At 37.7% G+C, this 14,971-nt stretch overlaps 1 protein-coding gene across 1 annotated transcript in view; it reads left to right on the top strand.

Annotated features, from left to right (window-relative positions):
- The window catches only part of ARHGAP10 (Rho GTPase activating protein 10), a 145,573-nt gene that overhangs the window by 97,520 nt on the left and 33,082 nt on the right, over positions 1 to 14,971 (top strand). Inside the window, exon 19 of the mRNA XM_027692742.1 lies at positions 11,033 to 11,183. Coding sequence (XP_027548543.1) covers positions 11,033 to 11,183 — 151 coding nt within the window. The remainder of the gene's footprint in view (positions 1 to 11,032; positions 11,184 to 14,971) is intronic.

Raw genomic sequence — 14,971 nt, 5'->3', positions numbered from 1 at the left:
TGGAAACTAGACCTGTGAGCTGTCATATAGCTATAGGGGAGGGCCAGCCAGATATGCCATGTAAAGCAGGAGCACGTTCAGGTTTGATTATTCCATAGTTTTGCCTGGAGTTTTCATGTTTTGTGCTGACTGGGCTGTGTGCACCAGCACTCTTGTTTCCCTTTGCTTTGCAGGTCTTTAATGTCAGCGTTGTTTCCTACTGGGCTGTCTTGTCCCCTGCTCCCTGACCATGTCTGTCTGGTCTCCCTTAATTTTTATGTCCCGTATCTTTCCCTTCACTAAAAAAGCCTCAAGAAATTCCTGTTTGTGTTTCATCATTGTGTTTGTTTTGCTTTGAGGTAACAGGCTCAGCTGTGCTCATGCAATGCTTGGGACAATCTTGGCCTTAGGTAATCCTCTAATTAATTAGTCAACTTGCCCCCCCCCAAAGAGGTTCTGATTTCTCTGCCTCCCCAACATGAGTTTCAAGGGTTTAAATTTATTTTTCTTCTCAAGGATTTTGCAGTTCGGAAATCTTGGACATCTCTGCTCTTCTGGTCTTTTCTCTGACTCACAGTGAGGAAGAAGGGTGGTCCACTCCACAGCAGCATGAAAAGCATGCACATGTTCATCTTGCTGTTTGTTATAATGTTTTGGCACCCTGTGAAAATGAATGTCACTATTCAAAGGGCTTATTTATTTGTCATGTAAAGATGTCTCAGTGGTAATGTGAGCCATTTTGGTTTCTCAATTCCCTGAACATTATTTTAAGAAGGAAAAAAAAACGCACCAGGATAAAAAAAGTCTAAGAAATGAAAGAAGATGAGGGAGGAGGTTGGAATAAAAATCTCAGTGGGACTGGAATATTTAAACCAGCATATGGGGGAGGAAAGAATAGTGAGTACAAATAGCAAGATTACAAAAACAGAAAGAAGATGAACATTACAGTGAAAGAAAATTAGAATTAAAAAACGAGGGGCTAGACAGAGGTCCCTTCTGCAGACTGAGAGGCCGGAGTCTGATGAAAGGGAATAAATTTGGTAAAAGATACATTTTTCTAGAATTCAAACAACCTGTGGGCAAAATGTTCTCAAAGACATTCATTCGGAAAAACTCCGTAGTTCCTATATATAAGGCTGATACACTTTTTTCTATTAATCTTTTTATAAAGGGGAAATATTTTATGTACTTTAGACAAAATATGTCTTTCTTTTAGCTTTCATTTGCTCAAAACAGTTTTATGTTGAATTTTTTAAAGGAAAAATAAATGTTTTAATTTTTCTTACTTTGGGCACTTCTATGATTTTCTTTTTTTTTAACTAAAGGGAAGAGAAGAATTTAATACTACTGAGCGCTTAAGCCAACATCAACTTCATGTAGTAATCCCTGAAAAATCTTTAGTCTTAAAATGTATTACAGTGCATAATACATGCACTATTGGTGAAAGAGAAGAAATGGAAGCAGGTGTAGTCAGTTGTTTGTTATAGAGTATGAAGCAGCACAGTCAGGTGTCTCCACATGGCAATCAAGCAGTTCTGCTGCAGGTAAATGCTTTAGGGGAGAGTGGCACTGCCATCGTGTAAACTGAAGGCTATTTTTTGGTAACACAGCAGATCTTTTGAAGGCACACTAAAGGGACATGAGAAGTACTGAAGAGGGTTTGTTTCAGCTTTCCTGTTGCTTTGCCTTTGACTGCAAAGGAGGACCAAGAAGCAATGTGGTGTAGTTGTGGTGGTTTGCTGTGGTGCAGCAATTTGAAACCTCCCCAAGCTGAATGTTTCTCAAGTCAACAAGCATTTTGACTTGGGGGGGGAGGGAAATTACATTAAAGTATCTCCATTAGGGTAGAGTCTGTGAAAAGACACGTGAGCTTCAGTTCAGGAAGTTATTCAGCATGTGCTAAACTTGAAGCATGTAACTAATCAGAAGTGTCATTGGAACTATGCCTGAACTTAATTCTAATTACATGCCTTAATGATTGGCTGAATCTGAAGCAGAAAGGGCAACAGGCACAAGAAAGAAATTCTGGTAGGAGTCAGAGCAGCTTTCATTCCACTGTAGTGTGTGCAAGCTCTTTAAACCCTTTCTCTGCCCTGTGAATTGGAAAAAGCCCTTCCATGTGAGACACACACACGTGTGGTCTGGTAAACTGACTGCATTTTTTTGTTTGTTTGTTTAAAAGACTAGAGTTTTCTAAATCTTAATGTAGTTTATGCATAGTAAGGAGACTGTATATCAAATCTCTACTCACGTTTGTGACTGCAGTTGATGACATTAGAAGGAGTCTGGATCAATACCTGGATTGGTATGCTGTTAGACTGGTCCAACAGAAACAAAACATGTACTGTGAGAAACCATATTAGATTAATAAATAAAATTAAAAAAAAGTCATGTTCTCAGGGATAGAATAGGTCTGCTGAGGTGCTGTGCTACAAATAATACACAGATTTCTGATTTCTCGATTTCCCTTATTTCCGATTAATTTAGGGAAACTTCCCTCAGCTTCATATGAAATTTCCAAGTGATACAGATCTCATCTTCCACTGCCCACAAGCAGTGTTCCCAAGTAAGTAAACAGAAAGGATGATAAGGGAGTGGAATTCAGTATTAGTTGACTAATATTTGCTTCAGTCTTGATGGAGGAGAAGGCAGCAAGGGAGAAGTCCTTATGGAAACTGCTGAAATGGGTGTTCTTAAATAAAATTTTGTTAGTCAAAGAAAATATTCTATAAAATGTTGCAGGGGGCATGGAGAGGGAAGAGTTGTTGTGCTTCTGAAGAGTTTAAAAAGTAAATTCTTATGCAGAAACTGTGATGTGAGAACTATACCATATCACAGTTTTCAATGGCAAGTGAAGTTTTGAATTTACAAACTTATTTTTATTTATAGTGGCCAAACTGACCTGAATGTCATTGTGTATGATCATTGATAATGGATAATAGTACAATATGTGCTTATGTATTTGCATGTACTCTTTAGAATTCTGGTAAGCTGTTGCCTTACCAGAAAGGTTAGTGTATTTCAAACCATTAAACAGATTTTTGTATAAACGATATGTGGCAGTCAGCTGATAATACTTTACTTCCACTATTTTTGTGTGCATGCCACTTAGACTAGTAAAGCATCAGTACTTCATTTAGACATACAATAGAACAAGTATGTTCTTTGCCTCCAAAGACCGTGGAGTCATAATGTAAGGTAAAAAAATGTATTTTAACAAGAACAAAGAGCAGAAAATAATGTACAAAGCAATTATGGACAAATCCATGTAATGGCAGCAAGGAAATCTGTGAAGAAAAGAAGGTGCTAGTGAGGCTATGTGGTTGGCTACAGTTGGAACAGTGTTATTTGCAAAGATCTTGAAGATCTTGTCATTTCATTCTGATGCTTTGCTCAATGACAAGGGGTCAGATGTAGGTTTTTGTTCTCAATATATCATTATTTATATTTCTGTTTATAAAATTTCCTTGCAGAATATACCATCTAAGGAGTCCTTGCAGAATATACCATCTAAGGAGTCTTTCTGCTGTGTCTTTTGTAACCGGACTTGCCTTTCTCGTATTGGCCTTTTTAGCCACCAACGCGCTTGCAAGAATAGTGGGTAGAGCCCTTCCCAAATCTTCGTTCGCGAAGCCTAGCCATGACAATGACAGTTTATAAAATTTGTAGAGAACTAGTTGTGGATATATATTTAGTTGTGTTTGTGTGTGTGTAGGCACACACTGTATATATGTTTATATATTTATATTTCTTACAAATGAAGGGGAGATCATGTTTACCTGTGCTGTGTTTGGCCATGGTTGCTGCTTTTGCTGGGTCCTGACTTAGGTTTCCAAGTGCCATCTTTTATCTTCTCAGGACTCCTCATACTCTTTGTAAGAGAAGATACTGCAAACGTTCTTCTTCTGCATTATTTTCTATTTAGGGATATGTTATGTTTTAGAAAGCTAGGTAATGAGATTGAGTGTTCAATATTTTAATGTTTAGGCATTTTTCTGTTATTTTAAGTAGTTCCTGTAACTCCACAAGATACACATAGCTATTATGTGTAATAGGAAAAGACAACCTTTTTAGAGTACTCTCCTTGGTGTGAGTTAGAGTAGGTGAGCATAGAAGAGAAGGTGAATCTGGTGTTCCTGCTGGTGCAGTGGACAAATGTGTAAGTATTCCAAGCCTGGTAATATGGTTAACTCTCTCATTTCCCTCAATGAATAAAATGGTTTGGTTGACAGCAGTAAATGGGCTGCCATCAGGAGTGTTCTTCTCATGAATTGTTAAAAGGTGGAGGGAGATGTGATACAGGGGGAGCTGCAGTCTTTGTATCAGGAGTGCTACTTTTAGAAAGGCTGAGTCAACAAACTCATAATTCGACAGCGATCAAAGGACACACGTTTTTGACCTTGGTATGTTTTTTCCTTCCAGCCTTTCACAGCTGTCCTCCAGACTGTAATGTCATGTTTTGCAGGCTGTTTAGTTTCTTCATTAAATCTCAAATGTGAACTACACGGTTCAAGGTAGCCAGGGAAAATGAGTGGCTATTAGAGTCTATGGATACATCAGGTTTGTCTGAAAATTCCTTCAGTTCTTTGGTCACTCTTGTAGTTTGCAGATTGTCCAGATCTGTAGTTTTTGTATAAGAAGAGCAGATAGGAGATACTCCAATCTCAGTAGGAGATTGAGATTCCCAGTGTCCAGAAATTCCTATAGACAATATTTCATTTAGTTAGGGGTAGTCAGGCTGTTAGGCAGATGGTCTCAGCAAATGATATCTTTGTAATGAAGAAAAGGCTGCCTTGGATGGATGTAAGTTTTCTTTATTGAGCTCTGTGGTCTGGCTCACAGCCAAGGAGATGTTTCCTGTTCCTAGTGTTGACTTATACCTGGTTACTTTCCAGGCTGCCTCCCCTGTTGCACTGTAATCCAACAGTGTGTGCCAGGCAACATCAAGAGCATTATTGATGCTTTCTTGTTGGTGGCCCTCTAGAGACTTGGCTTCAGGGAGCTTTCACTCTGGATCTGATTCTGTGCTCCCCTCCTCCCAATATAGTGGTTGTGAATATTGTGCAAAGTTTTTTTGTGGTTTGTCGTGGAATTCAAGCCTCAAAATCCAAAGCCTCAGAAAATCTGCGTCCTCTGCAATCTCATATAAGCCAGGGCACAGCAAGTCATATTTTCCAGTGTATGGGTGCTGAAGTGCAAAAGTCAGGATAACTAATTTGAGGCAGGCACACCTGTATTAGGGTGGACACACCTTGGAGGGAGGCAAGTTGTTTAAGAATTCTAATTAAATTTTTGATAATTTTTATTGAAAATTTTGTAAAGATTTTTAAAATATTGAATTAATTTTTAGAAATAATCAACTTCATTGTATTTTTCACACTGAACACAGATTCTATTTAGATGTCAAGAATTTCTGGGACATGTCTTTTTTTATTTATTGAATCATTTGTTTGAGAACCAGAAAAAAAAAAGATCATGTCGACTAAAACCGGAAATGCAGCAGGTTGATCTAATATTGTCCATAGTAAAGTAAAAATGTAAAACAGTAAGAAACTACAGTGACAAAGGATTATTTTTTTTAGAGATTTCAGTACTCTAGAAGTTTTATAAAATTGTTAGAATTGGTGCAGAAATCAGTTTTGAAATAAAAATTTTGTCCTAGCTCTCTAGAAGTTGATATTTTGTAATTTCTAATATTGTTAAACTTTTAATACCTCCCATTAGCTTCTGTAATCCATTCAAATAGGGAATAAAAACCCTAGAACTGTTCTCTTATTGAATGTGGTTTTTATTGTTAAAAAATGGATTACAATCAGTGTACAATTAGTGGTTAGTGGTAATAATAGTGGCTGAGCTACTGCAATGTATTTTACAATGCTTAGTTTCACCTTTTAATTCCTGAAATGCCTATATCAATAGTAAAATTATAATTTGACATAAAATACATTGTTGCTTTATGTTTGCAGGAAGTGAAAAAAAGACTGGTGCAACCACTGTCTTCATTATCTTACAGGGAAAAAAAGCTTATAAAATTTATCAGAGTAAGAGCACACTGTGAACCACGAAGTCAGTTGACCTCTTTTTCTGAGCATTTTTCTCTCTGGTATAGATATCTGGTTTTTGGTTTTGTACAGATTGCTGGGTTTAACCTGAATTGGGTTTGCATTATGTTGAAAAGAAGCTAAGTCAAGGAAAGACCATGGTGATAAGTTTCTCTTGCTCTATCCTATTAGCTAACTTATAAAATATTCTTTGATCAGCATATATTATAGCCAGTTGTCATGGAAATGCAAGGAATACCTAGCCATAAAGTGTATAGGGGCAGAGCAGTATATGTGGCCTAGGTGAAAGGTGTCTTATAATGTTCAATAAACATTAGTTGAAGTGTCTATGTGTTTCTTTTCCTTACCAGTGGCAAATCAAGTCTGTATTGAAGGGAAATAACCCAAATAAAAACCTGAATGGATGTTGTTCTTGTCTTGAGAAATACAGTCTTCTAAAACATATGACTGTAGTAGTGGAGGCTAAACCACTAGCCAAATTTCAAAGAATTTGGAATGACCTTGCACATTCTTGCCTCCTTTGCATTAGACAGTGACTTCTGGTACTCTGATCTGTGTTTGTATCTTCAAAGGAAATAGATTCATGTCCTGTATGGCAGGTGTTACGGGAGTCATAGGGGTTTTGTTTTGCAACAAAATCATGGTACAGCTTTAAGCTGTTAATGATTTTTTTATAAGTTTATCCTCATTAGCTCTATTACTAAACCTCCAGTTTTTTCTCCCCTCTTTTTCATCCCACTCTGTCCTTGCTGTTTGCCTCCCACTGATTTTTAGAGGAAATTTTAATTACCCCAGTGAAACAAAGCAGACAGAGATGACCTGATGTCTGGGTCTTTTCCTAAAGTGATTCCTGGCAAACATACTGAAAATCATTAATTAGTTCTGCTTGAGACTAGAAAGAACAGATCAGTATTCTCTTGTAGCAGCAGAATCTAATCTACATTTCCATGTACAACTATACATCTAGTCATAAACTTGTGGAATAGGCCAAGTTAAATCCTCCCAGCCATGGGTTTTTTGAATATCTAAAATCATCTCTAGTAAGAGCTCAGGATCTAGAGTCCAACGCTGTTGTTGCAGATTAAGGGGAATCTGGCAAAATTCCTTGGGCTGCTGCCATGTGGATCTGCTGGTAGAATACAGTACGATAATATGTTGAATTTGGCTCATTACTCTCTAGAAATGCTGCCATAGACTTTGTGGGACACATATTTAGGAATTGGAATGGTTATATATAGGGATGGTCTTGGGCTCACAGCTCTAGACAGAGCTGTTATTAGCGCAGTATATCCAAGATGGTTTGTGGTTTGTTTAGTCCCAATATGCATTTTATACTACTGAATAGACAGAAATAGGTCAAACTTACCTGTGTTTTAAATTGCTCCACAAAAGCTTAATCTTTACTGCAGGTTTGGACACTAATCCACCACTTCAGTCAGTGTGCACTTTGAGGTTCTGCTTTCATGTAAGGTTAGACCTAAAGAACCACTTATAATAGTGGACTAACTGGGACTGACTAACTCATCCAACTAACTGTTGGATTTGTTGCTTGATTAAAATTTTGAGTGCTACATGTGTTAGTCTTCTCCCAGATTTAAATTGTTACACTTACCTTCTGAGTTTGCCCCTAGTTAGGTCGATAGCAGGATGCCAGTGCTTTTAAGAACTGATTTGTAGAGAACTGATAGTCTATAAATCTAAGGCAGTTTGGCCACAGTCTCAAAAACTGTAACATTGGATGTGACTGTGAAATCTTTTAAACTTTGAGGTTGGTTTAGTATATTTTTATTGTTTCTTGAGTGATGTAATTCAATGAGTGGACTTTGTTCTTGGCATATAACAGGCATTAATCTGAGCTTTGGTAATTTCTGCAGTCCAGATGAGTGATGATGGTGGATCTGACTTTAAGGGAGGGGTTTTTTTTTGAGTAGCAAAAAGATCATTTATTAAATAGCACGTTGCAATCCTGTTCTTCCGTGAGAGGGTTTCCCTTGTGTTGGATATGTGTGATTGCCTCGCCATGCATCTGCAGTGCAAGCAGGTTCTCTGAAAGTTGGTCATCTGTGGTCCCATGCTTCTGTGCTAGTCAGTCAACACACAACATTGGTACCATTTCAGGTGCTCGTATTGCGTGTGTATGATTTTGAATTCAGTCTTCTGTGCATACACAGTGGGCTTCTGGCAACAGGTATCTTTTATTAGCTGTGAAACGTTTATATTTCAGTGACATTTAAATAATTAATAAGGCTAAAAGCAAATTTTAATAAAACCAAAAGACTTTTCTTCCCACTGCTGAAATAAAGCAGGTCTCTATCCCCCCATTCCCAGGCAGACCTTACAGTGAGTCTGTCAATGCAGCAGACAAATATCCAAGGAATGATGAAAAGTGCTTGCCTATTTAAATGAAAATGAAGCAAGAAAGAGAAGCTGAATGCTGTATGTGCACTTCTTAAGGCAGAGGCTGATGTTCTGCTTGCTTTTCAGATGCTCACCTTTGCAAAACTGGTACCTGCTGAGGCTTTGGCCTGCAATAGAAAGAGATTTCTGCTACTGAAAAAAATAGGCCTAGTTATGGCTGGGCTGGACTGGATTTTCCTACTAAAAAGACAAAATGAAAATACCAAAGTATGGATAAACACAGCTATGAACTGCTTGAAAGAGCAAAAAGTCTTTTTGTCTTCTGCTTTTCTGACTCTTAGTTTCTTATGCTAAATACTTTTGGAGGGGTATATTGCATTATTTGTGAGAGACAAGTAAAAAGCACTGAAGAACTTCACTGCAACCTGTGCGAGTCACCTAAGTTCATACAAGAAAGCTCATCTCTTGTAAAGTACTCCTGGGGAATACTTGTTCTTCTCACCATCATTAATTTCAGCAGAGATCTGTGGATAAGGCTGTGCAAATAAACACAGCTGCGGAATGTGACATAGTAAACAACATGCTGAAACCTCTTGGCAGAGAGTTTTTTGCCAGAGAGCCCAAATGCAACACTTAGTCCGTGGAAAAGATGGCATTTAAAGTTTTAGTATTTCTGAATTTTTCAGAAGCAAATATTTATCCCTAAAACTGCTCAATCTAGCCTTGTATTTACACATAAGGGGGCAGTGTGGTACTGTTAGCCAAGTGCCATGTAGGTGCACATTAGATTTCGTTATTATATATTGCATCATGTTTTAAGAAATGGCTTTAGAACTCTGAGCACAATTAGAGCTTTGTCACTGCCTGAGAGTGCTGCTGAGTCTGTCCTGGGGAGAACCAGGTTGGACTGTTTCCTTTCTTCTTTGTAAACATTTTGTTTTTAGAGAGTTCCTTGCGCTATTTTGGCGCACTCTCGTAATCCCTTGTTCATAGGCATGTGAAGGAACGAGAGACAGTTTTCTTAATGCTGGTATGGGGAACTTCAAATGACATCATTTTACCTCCTGCACAACAACATTCATTTATTGGGAAGGAAGGTAGTATTTTCACTGCTGGTTTTCTTTGAACACTGTATAGAGGCTTCTTGCCCACTGCTGCCCAGCTTTGGGAGTATGCTAACTTTTCCATAGTTTTCATGGAAAGTGGGATTTCTTGATTACTTTGTACCTGCCAGAACAAGAATGATGATTAAGTAGCAGTAAGTCAGCATGTATGTGGGTTCTTGGGTCATCTTATTCCTTCACGTTGATATTCAGGGTTAACAGGCCAGGATATGATGGCATTCAGAGTTTCTAGCACTTTTAACATGATGTCTTGAGTGCGTTAGTACAGGATGCTTATGGCACTTTTTTCTCACCTGTACAGAGCCTGGCTGGCTTTTAGCTTCATACTGCACCTGACATGTGCTGTGATAATCCAAAAATGTGTTATCTGTGTTGTCTCTTTATACTTTCCACATGAATTTCTACTTCATGAAAAGCTTCTCCTTCAAAGATTCATTGCAACTCTCCTCTTTGTCATATATCCTTATAGTAAATATTATAATGTAAAGTTGCAGATTACAAGAACATCATATAATATTTCATTATATCTTGCTATATTACCATGTTGTGAGGTGCCATACAGACACAGGGATTTTCTTATACAGCTTCTGTTTGTGTTTTTCTTAATCTACTGCTTTGTCTTTGATGAAATACATATTAAGTTAGTTTGTTCGTGTGAATCTGCCATGATCACTTGTAAAAGGCTGCTGTTAAATTGCACATGAGCATACTGATGGTTTTCTACAAGTAAATCAGCATCATTAGACTGTATGTGTCAGTTAAAGTAAAGGTGCTATCAGGTACAGCAAACCAGTGTTGCTGGTTAATTCATTCAGAGAGAAATGACATGGTATTTTGTGTGGAGTGGTGATGTGCTAAGGGTCATGGCTCAAAAGATAAAATGATGACAAGAAATGCAATCCTTTTTTGTATGGATCTTTGTGGATGTCAGCATTTAATATAAATTTGTCTCAATATGCAATAGTTAACTGAATAAATTCTCACGTTTTGTTACTATGGTATTTCTCACTACAAACCCCTGCCCACAAAATTTTCCCCTTGCTCTCTTAGAGAGTATGGTGTTTTCCTTAATTAAAATGGCTGATAAAATGATATCACAAGTTTTGAAAATTAAAATTGATATTCTGGCAAAATCGTAAGTTCTAGCTAAAGCTATGAAGCTTTTTGGTTACTGGTTCCTAAAGTTAGTATCCTTCTTTTTCTCCTTCCCCTCCATCCTGGCTGGTAAATGTGGCTGCAAATATTTTGTCTTTGAATTAACTGACTGGCAGCTTGGTTAATGTGTAGACAGTGCTCTTGGTTATTTTATTTATCTACTTATTTATTTATTTTAAAAGCACTCATTAAAAACCCACGGCATACTCCCAAACTTGAAGGAATGGATTTTTTGGCTCCTGTCTGCTTTGAATGAAATCCAAAACAAATGTTGTTTGATAATGGTTTACAGTTGCATTACACAGGTTGCTCTTCATGATAAATAATTAACACCCTTTGTGTTCTTGATTGCAGATTTTCAAAACCCTGCCTGATACCACTTTCCCTGAGCCAATCTCTATGTCAGTATCTCCTCCAAATGCCCCACCAAGGCAGTCAAGAAGACAAGGACAACGTATTAAGAGGCCTCTGGCTGTTTACAATCTCTGTCTTGAGTTGGATGATGGTAAGATGTTAGTAATAATTTCGGTCCTTGCATCAGATGGGCTGTGTATCCTATCTACAGAAGGTGTTTTCATTTCATGTTTCAATTTGTATACATGTGTGCATGCACATGCATGCTTGTTTAATTGCTTTGGAACATGCAAAGAAGCAAGGAGAGCTCCAGAGAAAGGAGAGCAGGGAGTACTGTCCTGTGACATATGTTTAAAAGAAGGACGAACTGTCTTAAATATGCTTTTCTCCTCTAAAAAAGAAGCAGCTCTTGTTTCTTTGGGGAAATCTCTTTGACCTCTACTGAAGATTACACAGCCATAAGATAAATGGAGAGAGAACTAAAATTAAAGCAAATCTTTTATGAGAAGAGCTAATGCACTTTACAGTTAAATTCATCTGGATTAAAGGCTCAGGTCACCACTGCACTGGAGAATACCACTGCTTCACTTGAATCTTTAATACCTTGCTGTAACTAGCAGTAAATACTTGTCAACTTGCCTTACTGTTGAGAAGCAATGGGGGAAAAAAACCAAACAACAGTCTTGCTTTTGCATGGAGTCTGCAGCAGCAACATACAGTGAGGCAAAGGGTGTATAACATCTTATGTATTCTGACTGTTGGCCAGAAACATAATCATTTTCCTGAAATATCATTGCTTGGGGGTACGTACAGTACTGAGGAGGCAAGTCAGGGCTCATTTTGTGTTATGGATTTTCTCCACCCTATTCCCTTTCTCTCTCCTAATGTTTTTAGTGAATTTCTTTTCACATGAAGAACCATGGGATCAGGGGCACAAAGTCCAGTTACAGCAAGTGGAAATAAACAGGAAGATTTTGAACTCATGCTGCAGTATGAGATTCACTGGTGAACTGTCATTAAATTGGTGGTCAACAGTTTTGGATTTTGTGAGGAAAGAGCACAAATACCTACAACAGATGTTAAGTGCAGGTTTTAGAAATAAACTCAGGACTGTTTATACTCTCAAAGCCAGTTTTACAAAGAGTCAGCAAGAAATTCAGCATTCCTGCCATTGCATTTAATTCACCAGAGAGATACATAATCTCTGTGCCTTTCTTGCATGAAATATGAAACTAAATACCTTGACTAGAAGATGTTTAAGGTGTATCTACTTAAAAAGCTTAAGCTGTGTTAATTTGAATAATATGCTACCTAAAGCTAAGAAAGCTGTTGAGCTATATCTACAATAATAAATTTATCCTCATTTGAAAAACAAAACAAAATTGAAGCCACTCACAGAGCTGTTCACATTTAAATTTGAATGTGAATCCCACCAGATCGCAAGAAGTACCAGAACTACTCCAATTCCATGGTGCAAGGTGTGCACTGAGGACCTCCCAACACAGCTGTGACCCAAACACAGTGGGCAGAAAGTATTTGATGGATTAATTTATTTTAAGAGCCAAAAATACAGTATTACTGTTGAAAACGGTTATAAAAGTTCAATTTCTCCTAAATTCAGTCCATATTCTTGTCTAATTCGGGCATCTTGACAAAGAGAAAAACTGGGATTGTTAAAGGCTGTAATAGTTATATATCATACAGAACTTTGGTACTTGTCTGGGAATTCTAGTGGGGTGAATTGCAGAATAACCCAATATGTCATTATACGTGGTAAAACTGTGATCAAGGCTGAATTGCTACAGGTAAAATTTCAGTGGGATCTGATGATAATATTTCCCCTTGTAACTGTGGAAAAAAATGTCCTTTCTAGTCTCTGAAGCTGCTGCTGAAGGTACCAGTGTTCTCAGTCTGTTGTTGCTAGAAACTGGCTGTTGGTAGGTCCTGACTGCAGGCTGATGCTCATATTATTTGTGTTTAGGCAGATAGTTTTGTCAGTGAGGTGGGAAGCAGTTAGGACAGAGGCTGTTTGGCACGTGTGCCATATGCATGCAGTATGCAGTACCCTGAGCCCAGCTGTGTCATTGCACGGTCTGAAGAACTACCCCAGTGGATACAGGGTCTGTAAATCATCCAGGCTCATGAATTATCTAGTCACTGAGTAGAGCTCAGTGCCTCCAAATACGCTTCGTGGCCTTCAGTTACTTTGTTCTTTGGAGAGGGGGGGAAGGAATAAAAGTGAGCCTGGGCTTCATTCCATATTTACCTAGTTTCTTGGCTAACAAATGCATGTTTTATAACTGCTCTTTGGAAGATTTTTATCCTGTGTGTGTTTTTAACAGGAAATTAAACATTAAACCCCTTCCCTCCCCCCCCTCTTTATTCACAATGGCATGAGTTAAGCACCAGGCACAAGCCAGTGTTTTGTATTTCCTGGATATGGCAAAATTATCATAATCTTGTTTTAAACAAGCAGCTGATACATATTTATGCGTAAATATATTTGTAGACAAATGTATCTCCAAAGTTATTGTAATTGTATATAAATATTCTCTATGCCTTGAAACTAGAAGTATGTTGGAGAAAAAAATATCTCTGTGCTGGAAAACTTCTTGAGTGTGTTTCTTTTAGGATTGTTATGCAAACCAGGAAATTGTTAGAAAAGCGGAAACAAGTCTTTAGCTATCAGCTGCTCCAGGGAGTTAACAGGCTTCAGAATCCACTGCTTGAATTGGAAATGCAGAGTTCAGGCCAGGTTTCTTTTTAAAAGCACGTTTGCACTCGAGAAGCTTCTTGACTGCACACAAAATGTATGCAGCAACCACCCAGAAAGAGCTGTAAGTGACATAAATATTGATAGATATAATAGCTGAAGAACACACACTATGTTTGATAAAAATCTTTATTTTGCCTTCTAGTAATTAGCTGTACTGAATTCTGATAACACATAGATTTTCCTTCCTTGTACACGGAAATGAGATGATTAAACCTATTTGCAAACAATTCAAGTGTTGTATTTACTACCATAAGGATCTTCATTTCCTGAAAGACCAAGTCACAGATGATACTGTCTGTTTTTCTTTCAACTTCTTTCCTCTGTGGTAAGCCAGTTACTAAATTTTCACTCTGAAGTTTTTTGACATCCCAGTGTCTCAAGTAGAACTAGACCTAATGGGGAACTCTGAGCTGCTTTCATACATGGCCTAAATCCAAAGTTCTTGTTTCAGAAAATTGCAGATTTGTCTGAGATTTACATTAGGATCATTTCCAGAGCTTTCTAGTCTTCTAAAATGAAGACATGGGATTTGGTTTTTGGTTTTGTTGTTGGGATTTTTTTGGTTTGGTTTTTCTTTTTTTTCTATTTCTGGAAATTGCTTTTTTCTTCCCCCCTCTCATTATCTGAATGAATTTTAGGTGAATTAAGTAGCAATGCAGAAACTCCCGTGGCTTACAGTGTCAGCTATATACAAATGACTTTTCATTCTCTCTCTGTCTCTCTATGCAGAGAGGGAAGGACTATTAGCTTGAACAGGGAGATGTTTATCCTGTTCTTCTAAAAATGTCGTTGGGTCTTTATTTTCCATTTGGACAGTCAATATATATCAGAAGAGAGCTCTGTTTATATTTCTTCTAGAGGGCAATGCAGAAATAAAGTTTTGTTCTCTTACAATTTTATTTAAAATTTGTATACCTTTCTCATCTTGTAGCAAAATAAACAGGTTTGTTTTTTTTTTTTGGGGGGGTTCTGTTTTGGTTTTTCTGTTTGGTTGTTTCATGCAATTTTTTTCAGTGCCAGAGACTTAGAGATTATTAAACTATTTTGCAGGGCTACTAGAACAACATGGGGAGAAAAGTCCTGGGTAAGGTAGGCAGAATAATGCAGTCCATCCAAGATGAACAGAGAATCAGCACAGGTTGCATAAATCACACCTGGAGTCA

This window comes from Neopelma chrysocephalum, unplaced genomic scaffold (assembly GCF_003984885.1).
Source record: "Neopelma chrysocephalum unplaced genomic scaffold, ASM398488v2 Primary Assembly neopelma1_88, whole genome shotgun sequence".
Taxonomy (NCBI): Eukaryota; Metazoa; Chordata; class Aves; order Passeriformes; family Pipridae; genus Neopelma; species Neopelma chrysocephalum.
Note: the sequence above shows the minus strand (reverse complement) of the source record. Positions and strands in the feature narration are given on the sequence as shown.